This window comes from Zea mays, chromosome 7 (genome assembly GCF_902167145.1).
Source record: "Zea mays cultivar B73 chromosome 7, Zm-B73-REFERENCE-NAM-5.0, whole genome shotgun sequence".
In the NCBI taxonomy this organism is placed as follows: domain Eukaryota; kingdom Viridiplantae; phylum Streptophyta; class Magnoliopsida; order Poales; family Poaceae; genus Zea; species Zea mays.
Genome location: NC_050102.1, coordinates 42614100 through 42639836, shown reverse-complemented (window position 1 = coordinate 42639836; position 25737 = coordinate 42614100). Strand labels below are relative to the sequence as shown.

At 50.2% G+C, this 25737-nt stretch overlaps 1 protein-coding gene across 1 annotated transcript; it reads left to right on the top strand.

Moving 5' to 3' along the window:
- The first annotated feature begins 22358 nt into the window (after positions 1-22358).
- On the top strand, positions 22359-25378 carry LOC541888 (plasma membrane intrinsic protein 2). The gene is given in 3 exon segments (NM_001111554.2): positions 22359-23048; positions 24821-24961; positions 25040-25378. Coding segments are annotated over 3 exon segments (873 nt in total). The 5' UTR covers positions 22359-22430; the 3' UTR covers positions 25154-25378.
- The last annotated feature ends 359 nt before the right edge of the window (positions 25379-25737 follow it).

Sequence of the window (25737 nt, the reverse complement as noted above, 5' to 3'; positions counted from 1 at the left end):
GGAACAAGAGGGAGAAAAAGAAGAACTATAAGAAGGCAAAGGGCGAGGCACATCTTGGCAAGGAGTGGGATTCGGATTGCTCCTCGTCCGACTCCGACAATGAAGGACTCGCCGCCACCGCTTTCAACAAGTCATCCCTCTTCCCCAACGAGCGTCACACATGCCTTATGGCAAGGGAGAAGAAGGTATATACTCAAAACTCTACTTATGCTTCTTCAAGTGAGGACGAATCTAGTGATGAGGATGAAATAGATTACTCTAGCTTGTTCAAGGGATTGGATAGAAATAAAATTGATAAAATCAATGAATTGATTGATGCCTTGAATGAAAAGGATAGGCTTTTAGAAAAGCAAGAGGATTTGTTATATGATGAACATGATAAATTTGTAGAGGCACAAAAATCCTATGCTTTAGAAGTTAAAAGAAGTGAAATGCTTTCTTATGAACTATCTACTTGTCATGAAACCATTTCTACTTTACAAGGTGTTAACAATGATTTAAATGTTAAATTAGAAGTAGCAAATAAATCTAATTCTTGTGTAGAACATGTTATAATTTGTACTAGGTGTAAGGATTTTGATACTGATGCTTGTAGTGAACACCTAGTTGCAATTTCTAGATTAAATGATGAAGTAGCTAGTCTTAATGACCAACTTAAGACTAGCAAAAGTGATTTCGATAAGCTAAAGTTTGCAAGGGATGCCTACACGATTGGTAGACACCCCTCAATTAAGGATGGACTTGGCTTCAAGAGAGAAGCCAAGGACTTAACAAGCCATAAGGCTCCCATCTCCACCTAGGAGAAAGGGAAGGCCCCTATGGCTAGTAGTGCTAAAAAGAACCATGCTTTTATGTATCATGACAAGAGACAATATAGAAATGCTTATAGAAGTTATAATGCATATGATGCTTTTGATTCTCATGCCATGTTTGCTTCTAGTTCTTCCTATGTGCATGATAGAAATGTTGGTAGGAGAAATGTTGTTCATAATATGCCTAGGAGAAATGTTGTTAATATTCCTAGGAAAGTTAATGAACCATCTACTATATATCATGCTTGCAATGCTTCATTTGCCATTTGTAGAAATGGTAAGAAGATATTGGCTAGGAAGTTAGGGGCCAAATGCAAGAGTGACAAAACTTGCATTTGGGTCCCTAAGACAATTGTGACTAACCTTGTAGGACCCAACAAGAGTTGGGTACCTAAGACCCAAGCCTAAATTTGCCTTGCAGGTTTATGCATCCGGGGGTTCAAGCTGGATTATCGACAGCGGATGCACAAACCATATGACGGGGGAGAAGAAGATGTTCACCTCCTACGTCAAGAATAAGGATTCCCAAGATTCAATCATATTCGGTGATGGGAACCAAGGCAAGGTGAAAGGTTTAGGCAAGATTGCAATATCAAATGAGCATTCTATCTCTAATGTGTTTTTAGTGGAGAGTCTTGGATATAATTTACTATCTGTTAGTCAATTATGTAATATGGGATATAACTGTTTATTTACAAATGTAGATGTGTCTGCCTTTAGAAGATGTGATGGTTCACTAGCTTTTAAGGGTGTACTAGACGACAAACTTTATTTAGTTGATTTTGCAAAAGAGGAGGTCGGTCTAGATGCATGCTTAATTGCTAAGACTAGCATGGGCTGGCTGTGGCATCGCCGCTTAGCACATGTGGGGATGAAGAACCTTCACAAGCTTCTAAAGGGAGAACACGTGATAGGTCTAACCAATATTCATTTCGAAAAATATAGACCTTGTGCAGCTTGTCAAGCAGGTAAACAAGTGGGAGGAGCACATCACAGCAAGAATGTGATGACCACGTCAAGACCTCTGGAGCTGCTGCATATGGACCTCTTCGGACCCGTCGCCTATCTGAGCATAGGAGGAAGTAAGTATGGTCTAGTTATTGTTGATGACTTTTCCCGCTTCACTTGGGTGTTCTTTTTGCAGGATAAGTCTGAAACCCAAGGGACCCTCAAGCGCTTCCTCAGGAGAGCTCAAAATGAGTTTGAGCTCAAGGTAAAGAAGATAAGAAGCGACAACGGGTCCGAATTCAAGAATCTTCAAGTGGAGGAGTTCCTTGAGGAGGAGGGGATCAAGCACGAGTTCTCCGCTCCCTACACACCTCAGCAAAATGGTGTGGTAGAGAGGAAGAACAGAACGCTCATAGATATGGCGAGGACTATGCTTGGAGAGTTCAAGACCCCCGAGTGCTTTTGGTCGGAAGCCGTGAACACGGCTTGCCACGCCATCAACAGGGTCTACCTTCACCGCCTCCTCAAGAAGACTTCATATGAGCTGCTAACCGGTAACAAACCCAATGTATCGTACTTTCGTGTATTTGGGAGTAAATGCTACATTCTAGTGAAGAAGGGTAGGAATTCCAAATTTGCTCCCAAAGCTGTAGAAGGGTTTCTATTAGGTTATGATTCAAATACAAAGGCGTATAGGGTCTTCAACAAATCATCGGGTTTGGTTGAAGTCTCTAGCGACGTTGTATTTGATGAGACTAATGGCTCTCCAAGAGAGCAAGTTGTTGATCTTGATGATGTAGATGAAGAAGACGTTCCAACGGCCGCAATACGCACCATGGCGATTGGAGATGTACGGCCTCAGGAACAATTGGAGCAAGATCAACCGTCTTCCTCAACTATGGTGCATCCCCCAACCCAAGATGACGAACAGGTACCTCAAGTGGAAGGGCATGATCAAGGGGGAGCACAGGATGTTCAAATTGAGGAGGAAGAAGCACCTCAGGCACCTCCAATCCAAGTTCGAGCGATGATCCAAAGGGATCATCCCGTCGACCAAATATTGGGTGATATTAGCAAGGGAGTAACTACTCGTTCAAGATTAGTTAATTTTTGTGAGCATTACTCCTTTGTCTCTTCTATTGAGCCTTTCAGGGTAGAAGAGGCCTTGCTAGATCCGAACTGGGTGTTGGCCATGCAGGAGGAACTCAACAACTTCAAGCGCAACGAAGTTTGGACACTGGTGCCCCGTCCCAAGCAAAATGTTGTGGGAACCAAGTGGGTGTTCCGCAACAAACAGGACGAGCACGGGGTGGTAACAAGGAACAAGGCTCGACTTGTGGCAAAAGGTTATGCCCAAGTCGCAGGTTTGGACTTTGAGGAGACTTTTGCTCCTGTGGCTAGGCTAGAGTCCATTCGTATTTTGCTAGCATATGCCGCTCACCATTCTTTCAGGTTGTTCCAAATGGATGTGAAGAGCGCTTTCCTCAACGGGCCAATCAAGGAGGAGGTGTACGTGGAGCAACCCCCTGGCTTCGAGGATGAACGGTACCCCGACCACGTGTGTAAGCTCTCTAAGGCGCTCTATGGACTTAAGCAAGCCCCAAGAGCATGGTATGAATGCCTTAGAGACTTTTTAATTGCTAATGCTTTCAAGGTTGGGAAAGCCGATCCAACTCTTTTTACTAAGACTTGCGATGGTGATCTTTTTGTGTGCCAAATTTATGTCGATGACATAATATTTGGTTCTACTAACCAAAAGTCATGTGAAGAGTTTAGCAGGGTTATGACGCAGAAATTCGAGATGTCGATGATGGGCGAGTTGAACTACTTCCTTGGGTTCCAAGTGAAGCAACTCAAGGACGGCACTTTCATCTCCCAAACGAAGTACACGCAAGACTTGCTAAAGCGGTTTGGGATGAAGGACGCCAAGCCCGCAAAGACGTCGATGGGAACTGACGGACACACCGACCTCAACAAAGGAGGTAAGTCCGTTGATCAAAAAGCATACTGGTCCATGATAGGTTCTTTGCTTTATTTATGTGCTAGTAGACCGGATATTATGCTTAGCGTATGCATGTGTGCTAGATTTCAATCCGATCCTAAGGAGTGTCACTTAGTGGCGGTGAAGCGAATTCTTCGATATTTAGTCGCTACGCCTTGCTTCGGGATCTGGTATCCAAAGGGGTCTAACTTTGACTTGATTGGATACTCAGATTCCGACTATGCTGGATGTAAGGTCGATAGGAAGAGTACATCGGGGACGTGCCAATTCTTAGGAAGGTCCCTGGTGTCATGGAATTCTAAGAAACAAACTTCCATTGCCCTATCCACCGCTGAGGCCGAGTATGTTGCCGCAGGACAGTGTTGCGCGCAACTACTTTGGATGAGGCAAACCCTCCGGGACTTTGGCTACAATTTGAGCAAAGTCCCACTCCTATGTGATAATGAGAGTGTTATCCGAATAGCGGAAAATCCTGTTGAGCACAGCCGCACAAAGCACATTGACATCCGGCATCACTTTTTGAGAGACCACCAGCAAAAGGGAGATATCGAAGTGTTTCATGTTAGCACCGAGAACCAGCTAGCCGATATCTTCACTAAGCCTTTAGATGAAAAGACCTTTTGCAGGCTGCGTAGTGAGCTAAATGTCTTAGATTCACGGAACTTGGATTGAATTGTAGCATACATGTGTTTATGCCTTTGATCATGTTCATTCTGCATTTTGTTGCTGATTGTGGTGCTCAAGTTGTACAAACACTCCCTGGACCTCAAAAGTCCTTGTGCAAGTGATGCACATATTTAGGGGGAGTTGTGTTACAACTTGACCCTTTGAGACTAACCATATGCTTGAGTTTGTTTGTTTTAGTCTCAAAGGAGGTTTGAAAGGGAAAAGGTGGACTTGGACCATGAAAGACTTCCACTGCACTCCGATGAGAGGGTAACTTATTCCAAGTTCATCTCATGTACTCTCATTGCCTTTGCGTTCTTATTTAAAGATTTTGGTGAGGCAATGGGGTTTAAGGGCCAAGATTGATCCTGTTTTGGTGCTTGATGCCAAAGGGGGAGAAAATAAAGGCCAAAGCAATAGATGGATCAGCTACCACTTGAGAAATTTTGAAAATAGTAGATTAGAGCTTTTGGTTTGTCAAAACTCTTTTATTGTCTCTTATGTCAAAAGTTGGCCTCTTGTGGGGAGAAGTGTTGATTATGGGAAAAAGGAGGAGTTTTTGAAATCCTTGATCAAATTTCTTTGGAAAACCTCTCTTTATGTCTCTACAAGTGGATTTGACTTAGAGATAGGAATTTGAGTTTGATTTGCAAAAACAAACCAAGTGGTGGCATAGAGTGATCCATATATGTCAAATTTGAATCAAAACAATTTTGAGTTCTTAGTTGAATTGATTTTGTACTGGTTCTACTTGCTTTATGTTGTGTTGGCATAAATCACCAAAAAGGGGGAGATTGAAAGGGAAATGTGCCCTTGGGCCATTTCTAAGTATTTTGGTGATTTAGTGTCCAACACAAGTGCCTAAGTGTAAAATGGAGGACAAAGTACAAATCAAGGTTAAAGGTATGTTTCTCAGACTTAGTACATTGTTTTAGTGACTAATGTATTGTGTCTAAGTGTTGGAAACAGGAAAAAGCCAATTGAAAATGACTTGGCTCGAGCAGCCAAGTTTCAGCTCAGTCTGGAGCACCGGACTGTCCGGTGGTGCACCGGATAGTGTCCGGTGCGCCAGGCTGGCTTGAGCGAACTGGCCGCTCTCGGGAATCCACCGGCGACGTACGGCTATAATTCACCGGACTGTCCGGTGTGCACCGAACTGTCCGGTGAGCCAACGGTCGGCCGGGCCAACGGTCTGCCGCGCAATCTGCGCGGGACACGTGGCCGAGCCAACGGCTAGAAGAATGCACCGGACTGTCCGGTGCGCCAACGGCTCTCAGCCTGCCAACGGTCGACTGCTTCGTTTATGGAAAGAAATCGGGCACCGGACAATGTCCGGTGTGCACCGGACTGTCCGGTGCGCCAGTCGACAGAAGGCAAGATCAGCCTTCCTAGATTGCTCTCAACGGCTCCTAGCTGCCTTGGGGCTATAAAAGAGACCCCTAGGCGCATGGAGGAGGATACCAAGCATTCCTACAACATTCCTAAGCACCAAGACATCGATTCCGCGCCTTTGATTCTTTGCGATAGCAATTAGAGCTCTTGATGAGTGGTGAACTCATTGAGTTGTATTGTGAGCTCTCGTTGCGACTTGTGTGCGTGGTGTTGCTGTGATTTCTTGTCTTGAGTGCGTTGCTAATCCCTCCCTTGCTCCGTGCTTCTTTGTGAATTTCAAGTGTAAGGGCGAGAGGCTCCAAGTTGTGGAGATTCCTCGCAAACGGGATTGAGTAAAGCAAGCAAAACATCGTGGTATTCAAGTGGGTCTTTGGACCGCTTGAGAGGGGTTGATTGCAACCCTCGTCCGTTGGGACGCCACAACGTGGAGTAGGCAAGCGTTGGTCTTGGCCGAACCACGGGATAACCACTGTGCCATCTCTGTGATTGATCTTGTTGGTTATTGTGTTTTGTTGAGGATTCCTCTTTAGCCTCTTGGCAATTATTGTGCTAACGATTAACCAAGTTTTGTGGCTTAAGTTTTTAAGTTTCACAGGATCGCCTATTCACCCCCCCCCCCTCTAGGTGCTCTCACCCTGGCTACGGATCCTCGACTATTTGACCTTCAGCGTGCTACAGCGGCACGGGTACGTAGGTTCAGATACGTACCCGTGGAGTCTTGGCTACCGGCTCAGAGAGACCCTGCAGCAGGTGACCTGTTCGGCACTCATATTCAGGAGTCATTTTTCAGAGCTCAGATGTCTACTCAGATAGCTCTGCGAGTGCACCGGCTTTTGGATCTTCCAACCTTTCTGCTTGCAGCCGGTGCTGACTCTGAGGCGCACCTCACCTATCTGCCTGGCCTTCAGACCCTTTTGACTACCAGCGGCAGGTATGTTGAGGAGTGGGTACGAGTCTTCTATGCCTCTGTATGGATTGACCCGGATCATCACTGGATGAGGTTCCGTTTTGAGCGAGAGGATGTCACCATTACTGCCAGTCAGATCTGCCAACTCTTTGGATTCCCCGAGTCGACGACTCGCCTTCACAGCCTCTGCTACGGCACTTCTGACCCTCCTCGTCGCCCTCACGGCGGTGTGGCTCCGGGTACTGCTCACGTCGCGGCTCTGTTCCGCCCACCCTTCTCAGATGGGTCGCGACGTTCACCGGCAGATTTTACTACAGCAGCCAAGTATTTATATGAGCTTATCAGACGGACTCTTCTGCCGAGGATGGGTTACAGGGAGGCTACCACTCATATTCAGCTTTGGCTCCTTGGTGCCCTGGTCTCTCACTCTGAGTTTGACGTTGTGGACTTCCTAATTTGTGAGATCGAGGACACCGTTTTGGATGGGATTCGTGCTCGTCGGCAGTTGCCCTATGCTCACTACTTATGCCACATCTTTGCGCAGCTGATTCAGCCTCCTCGATTTCAGGGCATTCTTGAGGCCTCCCGCCTCGTTTTTGGTTCCTACCGTCCTGCGCCTGAGATTCCTGTGCCAGCTTCTGCTCCTGTTTTTGACTCTCAGGCCAAGGATGCAGCTCTTCGTCAGTTCGACACTCAAGGTACAGCAGCTGATGATGATGATGATGATGATGATAATTTTGGGGTTCCTCCTCCACCTCCGCCTCCTATGCCTCCACGCTCACATGATCATGAGGCTGGGAGTTCTCGTGCTGCCCCTGCTACTCCTCAGGCTATGGACCCTGTTCTTGCTTCGATTCTCCAGACTCTCACTTAGCAGCAGGCTCACCTGGCAGCCGAGCAGGCCCGGTTATCCGAGAGGATGCTCTCGATGTTTCAGAACATGCAGGACAGGCAGGATGCGCTTCAGCAGCAGCTACTTCAGGATCGGGCTGAGAGTAGGGCATTTATGGCTCTTATGCTACAGCAGTCTGGTGTCTCAGTACCTCCGGTTCTGTCTGCTCCACCTCCTCCGCTTAACGCTCCAGTTGTGCCATTGATTTTGTCAGGACCCCCTGTTGGTACCTCTCCGCTCCGGCCGGTCACTTTGGCGTTCACCTCTCCGGTTCTCAGCTCTGTCTGCCCGCAGCCGCCAGTGCCACCAGCATCTGCTGTTACCACTACTACTGTGGCAGTATCTGTGACCACTTCTGTTCCGGTAGCTCCTGTAGCACGGCCTCAGTCCGAGTCAGTACCAGCTCCAGCTTCTACCGCAGATCCTGGATCCGAGACTGACTCTGACCCTCCACCGGCGTTCGCTCTGCTGCCTCGACCGCGACCGGATGCGCCCCCGCCGCCTCCTTCTGCTTTAGATGTTTAGGTCCGGGTACCCTTTTGGTGTTTGACGCCAAAGGGGGAGAGATATGAGTTGTGAGAGCTAGGGGGAGTTAGAGAGTTAGTAGAGAGTCATTTTGATGTAATATATGTGCTTGCTACTCTCTGTACTAGCTTGATGTTTTTGGCTCACAAACTCGACATATACTCTCGTTGCTTATGATTGACTGTGTGTATTATGTTTTCACCTTATATTTTATCACCAGTCTTCTAGTTCTTGTTTCATTGATTTAACTTCACTTTTATATGAACAAGAATCTTATGATGTGTATGCGCTCACTCTTATTATTATGGTACACGTTCTTTCTGTCAAAAATTACTGAGTATAACTAACCATTCTTTCTATTGACAGAAACTTCAAAACAAACTACTCTCACAAAACTTGTAGGGTTGTCATCAATCACCAAAAAGGGGGAGATTGAAAGCATCTAGGCCCTTGGTTGGTTTTAGTGATTAATGACAACGTAATATTATATGTGACTAACGTGTGTTTTGTAGAGACAAATGGTAAGTTAGGTCGCATGACAGGTAGAAGTACTACAACGGTGAAAACAATCCCGGAGATAAGAACTCGAAGCGACGGCTAAAAAGACGAAACAAAAGGCAAAGGTCTACGGAGTCCGAGTGTCAAGGAGATGTGGACACTCGCGATTTAGTTAGATCTTTTATTCTCTTTTAGCCGTACTATAAAGAGGGGTTGTCAATGAGTAGTTTGACCAAGAGAGTTCTAGTGTAGTGTTGGTGCACAATCACACTCACATTCAGTGCTAGGTGTCACTCTAGAACTCACTCACAAGTTAGAACGAAAACCGTCTTGAAAATCAGCTGAAAAACAAGAAGTAGGGTTTCTGTCCCTGGGAGCACCGGACTGTCCGGTGTGCACCGGACTGTCCGGTGCACCCTCTGCCAGGTGGGACCAGGCTGGTCCGAGGAAGAGGTTTCCTCCACAGAAAACCCGAGAGCGGCTGTTTCAGAGTTGAATTTTAGTGGCGCACCGGACATCGCACCGGACTGTCCGGTGTGCCATGAGTCCAACGGCTAGCTGTCAGAACTAGCCGTTGGAATCGACCGTTGGCGCACCGGTGGCGCACCGTTGGCGCACCGGACTGTCCGGTGCGCCAGTGCACAGAAAGTTGCCTGTAACGGCTAGTTGGTGGGTGAGGGCTATTTATACCCCTTCCACCCACCATATTCAATGTCTTGCACTCCACATTTATTCTAGCACATTGCTAGAGCATTGCAAGCACCAAAAGCCTAGTGAGGAGATTATAGAATCTTAATTCGCGTTTTGTTCCTCATTAGCGCTAGCGAGAGCCACCTAGAGCACACACCACTTGCATTAGGCTTCTCTTGGTCAAGCGAAAGTCTACGGCTTGTTACTCTTGGTGATCGGCATCACCTAGACGGCTTGGTGGCGTTGGGAGCTCGGTGATCACCGTGAAGATCTTGTTGGTGACCCGACTCAAGTTTGTAAGCGGTCTCAAGGGATCCACCACGTCGGAGTGGCAAAGGATCATCTCGTAGTGAGCACTTGGTTCTTGCGAGGACCAAGGGGGAGCGATACCCTTGCGCGGGTGCTCCAACGAGGACTAGTGGAGAGTGCCGACTCTTCGATACCTCGAGAAAAATTGGAGGAGTCCTCTAAACTTTGCTTTACATTCCGCACTTAATTCAAGCACTTTACATTGTGTATTTGTTTAGCAAGTATTTGAAGTATTGTCTTAGCATTGTTGCATTTCTAGTATTATATTCTTAGTGCTAGTTGTTGGGGTGAAGTTGGGCTCTTGCTTAGCTCTTGCTTAGTCTTTAATTAGTGTTGATTTTTAGAAAAGCCCAATTCACCCCCCCCCCCTCTTGGGCATCGTGATCCTTTCAGCAGCGTGACTGGCCCTTTAGGGCTGGATGGCTCTGATGCTGCCTCCGACGCTGCCTCCCGCCGTCTGGGCGCACTGGGGGTCTGTACAAGACGTCGTACGTCGCGGCGGTGGCGGCGGCATTCTTGGACGATCTTGTCCTCACTCCTATTGGTCGAAACAGGGGCGAGAACCCCTTCGTGCGTGCTGAGGCAGCCGCCGCCCACCGGTGCAGAGGTGGTCACCGTCGCTGGTGAGGCTACCTCTTGCAGAGGTGGTTGCCTCCGCTGGTGAGGGCATCAGAGCCATCTGCCGCTGAGTCCCCGACTCTTTGGCTTTAATGGCCTCGTTGTCACCCCCCGTAGGAGGACGGGGGCGAGGGCCTTTTCACAGTAGCGCTCGCCTGGGGCGATCGCTGCTGCTGTCTAGCCGCCCGAGGCGGAGGTCGTTGTCGCTGCTGGTGCAGAGGTGGTCGACGTCGTTGGTGGGGCTGTCCGGAGCCAGCTTCCAGCGCGGCTCTTGCTGGTGTGGAGGTAGTTCATTCCTACGGAAATGGAGCTGGGGTCCCACTTGTAAGGAAATGTAATAACATCTGCTTGAGAGCAAAATGTGATAACATATGTACGCAGGATTTTAGCCTAGGAAGCCCAGTTGCGCGTCTGAACCCCCTGGATGGTGGCTTCAAGTACTAAGACACCTGCCGCAGGGCGGTGGAGTATGCAGGCTCACGATACGGGACCAGGCTGAGCGGCTACATGGCTTCCGGACCCCCCAGGAGACAAGTGCATGTTCTTCAAAACTGGACCTCCAGTTCATTGGACGCACAGGACTATAGTTTTAAATACTAGGACACCCATCATGGAGTGGTGGAGTGTGCAGGGTTTTGGGTACGGGACCAGGCTAACCGGCCACACAGGCTCCGGACCACCCTATGGAACGGGCATCCGTTCCTTAGAACTGGCTCCCAGGCCTTCCCCTGTTTTGTAAAGTAATAGATATTATCTATTAAGCAGTATTTAACACTTATCTGTGTGTTGCTCGATCCTGTTGTTAACTTCCCTTGGTACCTGGCCCCCTGCCTGGGGTGCAGGCTCGACGTGTCGAGGCTGGACACCAGTGTGTATAAAAGAGTTATCAACGGCCTTCGGGAGGCAGCCTCACCGAGACCTGGATCTATATACAGCTTTAGCTAAAGAGCGTTAGTGATACACCCGTAGACCCCGTCATCTGGCATTTTTCATCCTTTGATACATGCTCGGGATTTGCAGTGTTTTGGCTAGGGGAAGCAAGTTGTGTGTCCGAACCCCGTGGATGGTGGTTCTAGATACTAGGATGCCTATCACAGAGTGGTGGAACATGCAGGCCCACGGTACGGGACCAGGCTGAGCGGCTACATGGTTCCGGACCACCCCAGGAGACAAGCGTCTCTTCTCTAGTCCCGGACCCCAAGTTGTCGGACCCACAGGACTTATAGCTCTAAGTACTAGGGCGCTCGTCACGGAGTGGTGGAGTGTGTAGGGTTTTGGGTACGGAACCAGGCTAACCGGCCGCACAGGCTCCGGACCACCCCATGGAACGAGCACTCGTTCCTTAGAGCCGGCCCTCAGACTGTCGGGTCCCCCATGCTTTCGCATAGAGGTCCTAAACTGCAACCCTGGCTATTCAATCCAGATGTCATTATGCCTGGTGGGATGGGAGCTGGGCGGGTGGGTTAGATAAAACACAATCAGAAACTGCAGGGTGAGACCGTGGAGCAGTAGGATATTGCTATCATAGAGGCATATCTTGATAGGGTAGTTTTCCTTTATAGCTAATCATGCATGGGTGCGGGCCAACAGGCCAGGTTTATGGGGGCAGACCCTACCGGGTTGGCATACCCGTGTGCACTACCTAGTTACAAAAGGGAAAAACTTCGACCCCTCAGACTTGCTCTATAGATAAAACTTACAGAGATATTTCGACACTAGGGGAGGCATTCCTTCGGTCGTAGCTAGGCAGTTGCCCTTGGGTCGGGGTACTCCCATTACCATGGAGGGTCCTTCCCAGCTGGGGGAGTGTTACGAAGCCCTAATTTGGTCTGGTACTCTTGCAAAATAAGGTCCCGACCCTGGGTTTCCATCTGCATTTGACGAAGGAGGCCTCGCCTTTGGCTATGGTCATTCCTGGATGAACCTGTCAGAAAGCTGGACCCGTGGGGAATCCAGATGGGTTTCCGGAGGAAGGCGGGCTTCAGCTCCGTAGGTCGGGGGACATGGGGTCCCGCCGGTGGTCCGCCTAGTCATCGCCGTCGGAGTGGGAGTCTTTTGCGAAGACGTCCTTCAGGTCCCCTTCGGGTGACTGATACCCGAGGTCCTGTTCAGCCGCAGCCACCTCGCCGTCGTCGACCTTTTCTTTGCCAGGACGGTGGCGAGGTGGGGAGCCGTCTCTGGAAGACTGCTCACGTCGCTCGCTGGCGCGTTCACTGACGCGTTTTGCGAGATCAATGATCTCGCGACACTCTGCGGCACTGTGGAGACCGTTGGGATGTACAGGGCACGAGCCGCCGTTACCCCTTTGTGGCCGTGGGCGTTTGTTGCGGTCGCCCCGGCCTCCGGTCGCGGCTGCGACGACCAGCGCGGTAGACTGTGGCTTCTCGTAGTCGCGGCCCTTCTTTTTCTTTCTGCCGTCCCTGGGAATGGCACCCGAACCACCCGTCTGGGTGGTCCCAGTTTGTGGGGCCGAGTGCCATGCCCGGCCTTCAGCAGCTCTGGCACACTTGTCCGCCAGGGCGAAGAGCATGGGGACAGTCTCCACATCATGTGTGGCCAGTTTATCCAACATTTTCTTATTACATACCCCCTGTCGGAAGGCCGTGATGATGGAGGCATCGGAAATACGAGGTATCGTACCTCACACCTTGGTGAAGCGGGAGATGAACTTCCGGAGGGTCTCCCCTGGCTCCTGCCTCACTGCATGGAGGTGGACCTCCACACCGTGCTGTTGATAAGCACTGGCAAAGTTCGCCACGAACCGCGCATAGAGCTCTTCCCAGGAGTAGATTGATCCTGGGGCGAGGTTCATGAGCCAAGTCCAGGCAGGTCCAGACAGGGCGACATGAAAATATGTCGCCATTACGGCGGTGTTTCCACCTGATGTCGTGATGGCAGTGATATATACTTGCAGGAACTCCGATGGGTTCGTTGTCCCATCGTATTTTTCCGGCAGGTGTGGCTGGAACTTGGGCGGCCATGACGCCGTGCGAAGATGGTCAGCGAGGGCGGCGAAGCCCACGCCGGCCAAGGGGACACCCGTTTGGGACCGGGCGCCCACTGGTGTCTACGGTGCCTCCGCAGCGAAATCTCGGTCGAGGTTGCGACCCTCAACGTTTTGTCGGCGCTCACGCGCCCTTTCCAAAGAGACCCGGGTGTCTTCTCCCGTACGCCTACGGTTGAGCTCCGCCCGGACGTCGTCGATCTGTGCACCCCTTACGGAGGGCGAGCGCACAGACGACGTCGCCTCGCGTTGGCGCCAGGATGACCGAGGCCTCGACCTGGTCGAAGTAGAATGTGCCATGCTGAGCAGTCGGTCGACGTCGTCGCGCCACTGCTTCATGGCCCCCGGTGATGCTGTAGAGCTAGGGGGTGGCGTAGCAACTCTCTGGCCGTAGACATCGCCGTAGGCGCTGCCCTCGACGGAGTCCAGGACGCCTGCGCTGGCGTGTGCTGCTGCACGACGTGCACGGCAGCAGTCCCAGAGTCGGGGCGGTCGGGCACTCGTGGCGCGGAGGATGCAACCTCTTGCAACATCACGAAATCCTCCGAAGTTTCGGCGCGGTGCTCGATGATCCGCACCATCATGCTGAGCGAGGAAACAAGCAAAAACTTGAAGCCTGGCCCCCTACCTGGCACGCTAAATGTCGGAGAGGAAATCTCCCCGGTCGGGTGGAGGATTGCACCCGCCCTAAATCCTAAAGAGAGGAGGGGCCTAAGCGTTTTGCTTGCTACGAGACTGGTGGGTCAACACACGAGAGCACGCGAGGGTTTAGAGTGGTTCGGGCCGCCGGAGCGTAATACCCTACTCCACTGTGAGATGTATTGCTTGTGGGCTTGTATGAGCTAGCGAGTCTGAGATTGCGTCCGTGTGTAACGTCGCATGCCTCTCCTTTTATAGCTGAAGGGGGCATGCACAAAGGGACTGGGCCCCGACATGTGGGCCCAGGGACATAAAGAATATAGTGCTTGGATCCTCTAATTTGTTGTCGAGATAATCTTCTCTGCCAGAGATCTGCGAATCCCTGGCGTACCGAGGAGGCTTCTTGCGGAAGAGAAGATGAGTACAGTGCGCCGCTCGGCACAGGTGTACTGTTCACCAGCAGACCCAGCAGGCGCGCTGTCCGCTGGATGACCTTTACATCGCCTGCCAGCGGATGGGACGGGTCGCATTAAATGTTGAGGGGGCACGTCGCCTGTCAGCGTAGTGGAAGGCGACGCGTCTTTTCCTCAATAAATGCAGGGGCCGCACGACTTCTGGTCAGGTTTGGCCCGGTAGCTTATGCCATGGGCCACAAGCAGCGGGTCTTCGCCTGCGCGGGGAGCGGAGAGCAAGCCCTGCACACGTGTCAGCACCGGACCCCTGCATACCCCAAGGTCCTTCTCGTTCCGGAACACTGCCGGGGTTCGGACCTACCCGGGGGCTCCGGACCTGTATGTATATAGGGGCCCGGTGACCCTCTGTGGGGGTCCGGCCTTACTGAGGCATGGTGTCTTTCCTCGCCACATGGTGCCCTTTGGCCCGCCCATCTGGTGGAGTTAGGCGCGGTCCTCCGCGCGGCCAGGAGACGTCGCATGGGTGCGATGACTTTATGCTGTAGAAGAGGGTACTCCTGATTTAGGGTACCAACATATATATATAAACGGTAAAAATGGTATCATCACGACTCGGAAACGAAAAATACAAAAACGGTCGGAAAACTAGCTAAATTGTTTTCATACCGTTTCTAATCGGTTCCCAAACAATTCGAAAACGATCTGGAAAAACAGTATTCGAAACAGGACGGTACGAAAATTTCTCATCCCGTTTTCATCTCTAGCGGTCGGCGTAATAAAATCGACAGTGAAAATTATTTTCAGAAACATAAAACGGGTTTTTAAAATAGAAAAAAAATTATTCAAGGAGAGGCCTCAGCCCACCCGCGGCAATTTCTTGCGCGCTACTCGGTTGGCTAGGAATTAAACCCTGACCTCACCCTCACAGTAACCTACTCTACCACTCCGCCTATGGCATGTTTTACATCTAGTTTGTAGGTTTGTTGCGCATATATTATAGCGAGCTAAGTGTAAATTACTTGTTTGAGACCGTAAATAAATTTAAATAAAAAAATTGTCAACTACAAATTTGAATAACCTTTGAAGTTATACAACTTTCATTTTGAGACTTTTTTCGTCTGAGGTCGTTTGCAAATTTTGAATTTAAAATTTGACAAATGCATATGCAATTTTTTCGAGCCAAAATGATTTTAAATAAAAAAGTTGTCAACTATAAAGTTTCATAACTTTCAGAGATCTACAACTTTTATTTTGGTGGTTTCAAAATACGAGATCGTTTAAAAAACTCGATAAATTAAGGATAAAAATAATTTCTAGTGGCGGTTCCTTAAGAAAACCACCACTAGAAATCATGGATTTCTACAGGCGGTTTTCTTAAGAAACCGTATGTAGAAATATGATTTCTAGTGGCGGTTTTATTAAGTAATCACCACTAAAAATAACAGAGGCGGTTGATAATCGAATCCGCCTATAAAAAATATATTGCACTACGGCCTTTGAGTCTTTTTCTACTAGTTGTTGAGCACCAAAATGAGGACCGGACGGTACGCGCGTGCGCAGAGCATATTAGGGTTCCGAGTTTTGTGCTACGGTTGTTAGTTAAATTCGTGGAATTAGCTCGGGAGATTAGTTTGTAAAGGGTCAACCCCCTCCTCTATAAATACAGAGAATTATGGCAGATTAAGAATCAACAATCGAATCAATAACCAGTTTATCTCGCATTTATTTCTTATACATTTAAAAGTAGTTTTAGTCTAGTTTTAGTTTAACCTTTTAATCTCCAAATTCTCCACTTCTATTCGACTCTACGTCGATTATTGAACTGGATTATGGAATCTACGTCGATACAGAGCAACTTTTTTTTTGCGCCAATGTATCCGCATGCTACGTGAGCTCAACTCCAGTGCATCGTATGCACACCAAGCGTATTGAACTGGATGTCCTCTTCGTTCGAGAGAAATTATCAGCTTGTAGGACAATGCAGTCATACAGGTACCAACTACGTATAGTACGCAAAACAATTTGCCAACGTGACGATCAAAGGGTCTACCGATCGACCTCAGAGCTTGAAGGAGTTCATACGGTCTGTGCTCAGTGGCAGAGCCAGGATTATAATATAAGGGGGCCGACCAATTCATTAATACTATATGGTGAAAAAATATTATATGATGTTATTAATCTTAAGCACTCGACATGGAATAAAATTTTTAGTTCTTTATAAATTATCTTTAGTCCATGAATCTATTTTCTAGCTAATTGATATATTGAACTAAAGTTGTCGCGGTAACAATACCAAAATAATAAAGTTAACCATATTTGGATCTAGTTTTGTAGTCTATGCGGATGCCCTGGTTATGACATATGGTTCTGGTGATTGATGTTGTTGGACTGTTGGCGCTTATTCTGTTGTTTCGCGTAAACACCTTCTCTGGACTTTGGTCGTGGGGCCTTGGAAGAGTCAAGTCAAATGGTCGGCGGCAATCGATAGATGTCCAGCCAGATGATAAGATAAATCATAAAGGGGTGAGGTTTAGATATCAACGTCTGCTAGCGAATTAGCTTTGACGTCTCATATTATTGATTGGTCATTTAACGAGTATTTTATCTTATATTATGTTTCTTTTAAATTTTGGTTGACATACTACAACAGAGTTATGGATCATATATTAGCAACCACTATATTATATCTTTTGATTAATTATGTTGCACAAAATCTAAATTATATATATTTAGACTACACAAAATTTAGAGTATATATATTTGTGTGTGTTCCGCAGCTTTGGGCGGGGCTATGGCCCCTGCTGGCCCCCCTTGGCTCCGCCTCTGCTGTGCTCACACGTACTGACGACCGGAGGTGGGTGGTAGCGACTAGCGATTTAGAGGATGTGCACGGGTGGGCCCTGAGATACATGCATGGAACCAATCAGGCGGGTATAGAGGATGTGGTGCACGGACTATCTCCGGCCTTGAGCATAGTTGCAGACCACGTTGAGTGGCTAGCTCTCCTAGACGTACTGTGTAGCTAGTGTTAGATTGAATAACTACTCCTCTGTAGTACATGTACAAAAACTGTATCCCGTGCCGTGACCAATACAAAACGGTTAACCTCGTTCTTCTCTTCACCGTTTAAGGAGGAGGAAAAAAAAGAAGAAGAACTGAAGAAGCCGAGCCATGCCAGAATCTCCGCTGCAGCGGTGCCGGACTGGCGGTGCGTGATGCAACGTGACTGGGCTGATCCATCCTCATCCACAGGTTTGCTGCTGCTGCCGCCGCCCTGTTGACCGTGCCTGTGACAGTGGTAATCGGGAAGAGGGGAGGAATAAACAAACAAAGGTTTTTTTCCCAATGAGAAATGTGGCTCTGCAGGGCCCCCGTTTTCTCGGAGCTCCCGCTGCCTGTGCATGTGCTTTCCTGTTTTGGACGCTTCATTGAATGGCCGGATTGCATTAATCTTTGTGACTTACTGACTCTCACTCTCATCATCCACGCCCGCAGTGGAGATACGGGATCGGGCATGTCGGGCTCCCATGGACAGGTGGGCGCCTCCCTCGCCAGAACCGCCCAGAGGAGAAGAGAGAGAGGATGGAATATGAAACGAACCAGGCGAGCCAGAGAGGCTGACGCGGCCAGCCACGCTCTTCGTGAATGTGCGAGCAACGACAACGAGATGAATGTGCGAGCATCTCGAGGAACCGAACCGTATAGCCAGAGACATATATGGTAAAGAATTGCGGCGCGCCAGCCGAGGCGCGACACGTAGCCACCGGGTCCATGGATGTGTGGCTGCGCGCGGCGTGGCGGCCCGCCCAGACCCCAGCGGCTGTCGTCGACGTCGCCGTTGGAACAGCGATCGAGCTCGGGCGGCCCTGGCCCTGGCCCTGGCCCTGGCCCTGGTCCCGGTCTTGGCTGGCTGGTGGTGGATAGGGATGGAGAGAATTCGGGTTCGGACCTGCTGGAAGGCGGTGGTGGGCAGGAGAAGGGTCTGGAACGACGGGCGGGGCCGGGCCCAAGAGTCCAAGGCAAGGCAAGGCAAGGCAAGAGCGAGACCACGCAGCAGCAGCGCTGGCGGCAACCGCCGCATCCAGGCGGGGCCAGAGCCAGACCGCCAGAGCACCCCTCCGGTCGGAGTACCCGGGCGTGCCTAACTGAGCTGCTAGATGGTACGAGCTGAACGTTTGAGCGGTCCGCCAGAACGACTCTCCGGCCGGCCGTCCGTCCGTCCGGCAGATCCGCGGCGCTGATTGGGTTCGCTTTGCGTTCGTTCGAAGAGCCGGGCGCGCGTGCCCGCGACACCTCACTAATCTGGCCAGGACCAGGACCACGACCGTACACGTCCATCGCCGACCGTAGTGACGCGCACACGCATGTGCCTGCAGATTTACCTCAGCAGGGACGTAGATATAGCGGTGAAAATAGACTGCAACCGTATCCATCCATCGCTCTGCTTGTTCTTGTCGCTGCCTTCTTCCAGGCCAGCCGTACCCCGTGCCCGTACCACGTTTGTCTCTTGCGCCGTCGCGCCCTGCTCCAATGTCAGCGTGGTAGATTCGCCTTCGCTTTCCCTGAGCGCCAGACCTTTTTTACCGTGCAGCTCAGTAGTCGCAACGCAAGCCGCCCGAGCACAGCTGAGCTGGGCGACTGGGGGCAGAAGGGAGACGAGACGAGACGAGATGATGGCACGGGCGGGACCGCGCGTCCGTCCACTTGCGCCACGCCCGGGCCGGCCGGCTGATGGAGTGCGCAACCCGCATCGCAGCAGCCACAGGCGGGGCCATGATCTCATCTCAATCTCATCCGCCGCCTGGGCAGTGGAAACCCTGGCCCGTCTCCGCCCCCGTGCCAGCTCCTCCTCGCTCGCTCGCGCCAACGACGGCTCCAGCGGGGCCAGCTGCTGATTTGTCCTCCACCCAGCCGCACAGGCACATGCAGCATGCACTCGCGGCCACGCCCAGCTCAACCAGGCTGGCCGGTCGGCCGCGGCGCTCGGCTCCGCTTGCACTTGCAGCAGCCCGCCGCTAGGCGCTGGCCGTGGCCCGCCCTCGCCGCAGCGCGGCCAGCCTGCATGCGGGGGGCACCAGCACCATGATTGGCGGGAGGCGCCGATAAGATATTAAGAAAGGAGCACTGCGCCGCACGAGAGCATTGGCAAGCCGCAAGCAGCAGCTTTCTTTCTCTGATGGCAGCCTGGCAGTCGGCGTTGTGCGCGCGGTGCAGAGCCAGAGCGCATGCGTCATCTACGCCGCCCCGCGGCCGCCCAATCTGCCCGAATTTTGTTTCCCCGTACTACTACGCCATGCATGCTCCGCGCAAGTCCAACGCACGGCTCCGAGGCCGGTGGTGTGGTGGCCACGCCAACCAACGCCAGCCAACACGAATGCATGGCTTGTTGTACAGCAGGAGGGGCCGGCTCACTGATTGCGATGCGATGATGATGAGTCGTCGCTGCTACCGCCACGATGGAGTGGAGGTTGGCCTCTGCGGGGTTGCTGTGGTTCTTGTTCACTGCTCCTCCCGTTCGTCCCAAAATAATCATCGTTCGTCATTTTTTGTAAGTCAACCGTTTTAATCATGATTAAATGTAAATATTACCGCTATTTGTTAAATTTTAAAAGAGTTTGACATGTAGCGACGCATCTGTTTTGGGACCAAAGGAGGGGGGAAGTATCCCGGTCTTCCACTCTGGTGTGGTCTGCCACATGGTCAGGAGATTGATTTTCCAGTATCCTCGCCGGTTATGGTCGTTGCAGCGATAACATACAAAACTTGTTTTATCTACTACTCCAAATTTTATATATATCCATACATACTGCACTCTCTCTGTCTGCAAATAATCAATCAACCGATCCATGCCCGTACGCAGTGGTAACGTCGAGCTGTTCCGATTTCCGAATCGAAACAAAATCCGCGCGCCCGTTTCGTCGGCCGGTTACGTTGCACGCTCCTTCGTCGTCGCTCCATGCCGTTGCCGATGAAAAACCGGTGGTGTTGCCGAGCTCTGAATACGTACGCGAGGCGCGCCGCCCCGGTGAGGAACGACGGAGTGTGTGTATAGGGAGGAAGGGAAACGAAGCGATGGTTTTACGTGACCAAACCAAGGCTGACGACAACAGCATGTGCCTGTGCGCAGTTGAGAACAGTATCTTGGGCTTCGCTTCGAGTGCAGAACCTCTTTGCTTTCTTCTATCCCGCATGGCAACAATAGTTATGACATGGATAACCCTATTTATATATAGGTCTTTAGAGATTAATTAAAAAGATTAGTAGAGATGTAAGTACTCTTGTTTTCTATTCTCATGGTTAGGATCATTAGGGGATCTCAGTACGACTCTAATATCATCGATAAACTTCTAGATTCTTAGGATCCGAATGACCCTCCAAATATCCATCCATGACTTTTGTATTGAAGTGTTCATGTACATCTATTTGATTTGCAAGAACAAGGGGTTCACACCTTGATGGCCAATGTCTAGGATGACGCTATTTGTTGTCGTGGAGTTCCGCTGTAGGAACGTCGGTGTTTAGGTGTCCTCATTCTCCTCCTCCTTCCCGCGGAGTTAGGATTTGTGGAAGGACGTCGGTGGCCAGTGCAGTGGGTGTCTTGTTCGGTTAATTCTGTTATTTATGGATTGAATGTGATTGAAAAAATTAAGAAGAAATTTGACTTACTTGAGATTTAAACTCACCTAATCCCACTCAATCTATATGAATTGAGAGTTAACCGAACAAGCCTTAACATGATTAGAGATGAATCTGATCACTAGGGGCGCTAAGGTTATCGAGACCTGGGGGTCTGAGTATGTGCGGCGACCAGGATTTGTGGAAGCAAAAAGTGTTGGCTTCCATGCTCTGTTCCATTTTATATGGCGCTCTTGTGACATAACTATGTAAGAGTTTGCGTCCTAGTGCGAATTAGGGAGAAAAGAAGATAGACTTGAGATCGGTCCTATAACTCGTATGTTAAGGGCTCATTTGAAACAAAGAAAAAATTTCTGAATACTGTGTGTTTTCCCTGTGTTTTTGAACGAAATTCTTATACCAGGATATATCTTGTGCACATGGAAGACTGGTGCATATGGTGCACATATTAAATCATCACCACTTATTTTAGATTTAACGTCTCTAATTGATAATTCAATTTACAAATAACACATTTCACCACTACACACCACCACGGTGGAAGGTGTCCTTAGCAAAATATACCAAACAACTAAAGACGTTAGATCTAAAATAAGTGATGATGATTTAATATGTGTACCATATGCATCAATCTTCCATGTAAACTAGATATGTTCTCTTCTATAAAATAATTACGTTTTCCAAAGGAGCTCTAAAGAAGGGGACTAAAAATGTCGGAAATTGCCGCCCAACCCCTTTCACTCGTCTGCCTCCAGTTCTATTCGAAGCTTGTTTTCTCGGGGGCTCTTGTTTCCTTGATTGATAGAGACTAGGGAGCGGAGCCGGGGGGTTAGTGTTTTAGCCGTTTGATTTTTAATTGACAGCGCAGGGTAACCATTGACTTACGTACATATCTTGTAACATTTTTTAAAAGTTTTATCTTGTCGCATTTTCATTTCCCCGGATTCCATCCATGGAAACTTGTACCATTTTTCCCCCTCGGAAAACAAATACCCCAGCCCATGGATTGTGGGCCTGTGGGGGGATCCTTGGCTTTACAGCACAAACCTCGATAGCCTATCCAGCCAGCATCGTTGGATTGGAGCACGCAAACAAAACCAAAAGGGAGAGCGACAGCGTCAGGAAATAATACCCAGGGGAAAAAACAGAGAGAGAAAGAAAAGAAAAGAAAAGAAAAGGCCATTCAATCTTATCAACACAAAGTTGATTTAATAAAAAAAGGCAGGAATCGGTACAGAAGCTGCTGAATTTTCTGTTCCATTCCATCAAGCAATAATGAAGCGGGGGAGCATGGCCCGCCCCAGCCTTGCAGCACTATTGTGCTTTGTTGTCACTTACCTACTCTTCACTCCCTCCATAAATAGCACCACTGCACCCTCTCCTTCGCGCACTCATCCATTCCATCATCCCCTTTGCAAGTATAGTCTCTCTGCTAAGCGAAGCGAAGCTTCAAGCTAGTCTCGGCGGCTCTAGAAGACGATGGGCAAGGACGACGTGATCGAGAGCGGCGCTGGCGGCGGCGAGTTCGCTGCCAAGGACTACACGGACCCTCCCCCGGCGCCGCTGATCGACGCGGCGGAGCTGGGGTCCTGGTCGCTGTACCGCGCCGTGATCGCCGAGTTCATCGCCACGCTGCTGTTCCTGTACATCACGGTGGCCACCGTGATCGGGTACAAGCACCAGACGGACGCGTCGGCGTCGGGCGCCGACGCGGCGTGCGGCGGCGTGGGCGTGCTGGGCATCGCCTGGGCCTTCGGCGGCATGATCTTCGTCCTCGTCTACTGCACCGCCGGCATCTCGGGGGGCCACATCAACCCCGCCGTCACCTTCGGCCTCTTCCTGGCGCGCAAGGTCTCCCTGGTGCGCGCGCTGCTCTACATCGTGGCGCAGTGCCTCGGCGCCATCTGCGGCGTCGGCCTCGTCAAGGCGTTCCAGAGCGCCTACTTCGACAGGTACGGCGGCGGCGCCAACTCGCTCGCCTCCGGCTACTCCCGCGGCACCGGCCTCGGCGCCGAGATCATCGGCACCTTCGTGCTCGTCTACACCGTCTTCTCCGCCACCGACCCCAAGCGCAACGCCCGCGACTCCCACGTCCCGGTGAGCACCCGACCAACGCCACCGCCTTCTCCTTTTTTTTTTGTTTTGTTTTTGTCTCGACCCTCGGTCTGCTGCTACCTGCTAGTAAGTAGCTGTTTGTTGGGAGTAGTAGTATTTTATTTTTAAAACTAGCTTAAAAGTTCGCTTGTCTTAATCAGTTGGCATCAGTCGTAAGTTGAGTCCCAGGCGAGCTTAATTAGAGCTCAAGTTATGCTAGCTAACATGCTCAAATCTCGGCAATGTACATGGCGCACGTGAAAAAAGAAAATTTCCGTTCACGGGCAGAGAGAGGGAAAGGAGTAGCACAACAAATACAAAAAGGCAGGAGAATATCCATTTTTTCTTGATCGGCTGTGCTACGCAGCGCTGTGGCTAGCACATATTTTGAAGCTAGCACATATTTTCAAGCTAGCAGCAAGGCCACAACAGTTAGCACTCAGCAGCACATCTATTATTTGCTCCATCCAAGATGAATTTCTTTGCCGTAGACTGAAGTGTTTCGTTTTATACTATTTTTGTTTTGTTTTTGAAAGATTCTCCTGCGGACTATTTTGTTCTTCCATGGACCATGCATGTTTATGTACTGCTCTAAATTACTCTGTTCGTGGCTTCCATGAGGATTAAAATCTTCATAAAGTTAAAACGTGTGGAAGGCCGGCGAATCAATCAATCATGTGTTGTGTCAGGATGCGTGAGCTCCAAATCTTCTGGCACTCATCACTCACCAGTACTAGCACCCCTGCGTCATTAAGGCTTTCATAGTCGTGATAATGACCGTTATTAACGCACACTCGGTGGAACATTCGAGTGGGAGTGCATCCACGTCATGGTCAGGCTAGGGGCCAACCATCGGCATCACCCCCGGCCCGGACATATAATTAAAGAGCTCCGGCCTTATCTTTCTGTGCATGCATGCCATCATCTCCATTGTGCAGACGCGAAAGAAAGCACTGCATTTTTTTTACCGCTCCCATCCACTGACCGCCATTGACGGCACAGCAACAGTAAACAAATTTCGGGCCGGGTAGTGCTACGGGTCAGTGGCGGGCCCCCGGCGTGTAAAAAGCTGAGCTGGGGGGGGGGGTCTGGTCCGGCCCTGTAGGGGTACATGGTCCGACCGGTAGGTCGGGTCCATCCAGTCCTTGTCGTGATTAGCTAGTCCGTGCACCGTGCACGCCCTACCTCCCTTGTGTCCCATGCCATGTGGGCCTCTCGTCACCTCTGTCCCTCCATGGCCATGATGATGAATTATTGGCGCCCTCGCACCGTACCTTCGTCCTTTGCTCCTACTCTACTACGGGCACGAGCCTCCTGCGTTTTCAAACGATTTCGCACGTTATTTTTGAAAAAAAAAACTTTTATTGACCGTGCGTACTATACATCCAACCTAACCACACATGAAACACACACACACACAGAATTCCTGCACAGCACAGCAGTAGTACAAAATATATATTCAGCATTCGTGCATCCAAAGTCAAAGTGTGTGTGTGTGTGGCTAGGTGAAATTTAGCAGTCACTTTAGCTAGGCTAGGGCAGCACTGCATCCCCCTCTTTCGTGCGTGAGGATCTGGGACAGTGGGCGAGGTGACAAAACGCGATGCCTTTTGCACGGCCTGGCGCCGGTCGAGTCTTGTCAAAAGAAGAAGAAAAAAATTCGATGCCCGTGGCCCAAAGGCCCACTAACTAACGGTGTTTGGTGTGTGGCCATTACATTGTTGCTTATTATACCTGACCCACTACGCGTGATTTTTTTGTCTGTTTGTTTGCAGGTTCTGGCTCCCCTCCCCATCGGCTTCGCCGTGTTCATGGTGCACCTGGCCACCATCCCCGTCACCGGCACCGGCATCAACCCGGCCAGGAGCCTGGGCGCCGCCGTCATCTACAACAAGGACAAGCCCTGGGACGACCACGTACGTAAACGCATGCGTGTACTGACTATATATGACTGTGACTATGACGACGCGATCTCATCGTTTAACCTTTCGCAGTGGATCTTCTGGGTGGGCCCTCTCGTGGGCGCTGCCATCGCGGCCTTCTACCACCAGTACATCCTCCGGGCTGGCGCCATCAAGGCCCTCGGCTCCTTCAGGAGCAACGCGTGATGAGCGGGGCTTGGCTGTGGAGCAATGGCGGGCGACCTACGGGCGGGGGGCCGTGAGCGAGGAGAATGCCATCATTCATCGATCGACTTGGGTGCCGGTGGTTGGTTCGGGTCGCCTTTTTTTTGTTTCAGCAGCTGCTGCGTTGCGCGCGTGCGTGAGATTTGGTTTGGTTTCGTTCCCCTGCAATGTAATCATGTCGTGACTCTCAAGGGATTATTCCGCTCTGCTCTTATGGTCTCTGTTTTCTATTTAATGATTGTTATTACCATGTAGCAGTAACCATCGTCATCAGTGAGAACCTTGTTGCTTCTGTCTAAATCAACCGAGACGTGTGGAGTGGATGGATCGAACATTCAGCCTTGTGCTCTCTCTCGCTCCCTCGTTTGGCTGTCCTGTCTGCTGTCTGTATTATTGCATCTTGGCCCTCTCAATCAATCCCTTGTGATTCCTCCCACTACCTTGTGATTCTCTCTCCACAGCGGTGGTGGGGGCTGCCGCGCCCGCTTTAGCAGTTACAGCTAGGTACACTACCCGGTAGGAGGAGCGTGCTGCGCAGATTTCATCAAATCTTCACCGGGTCGCTT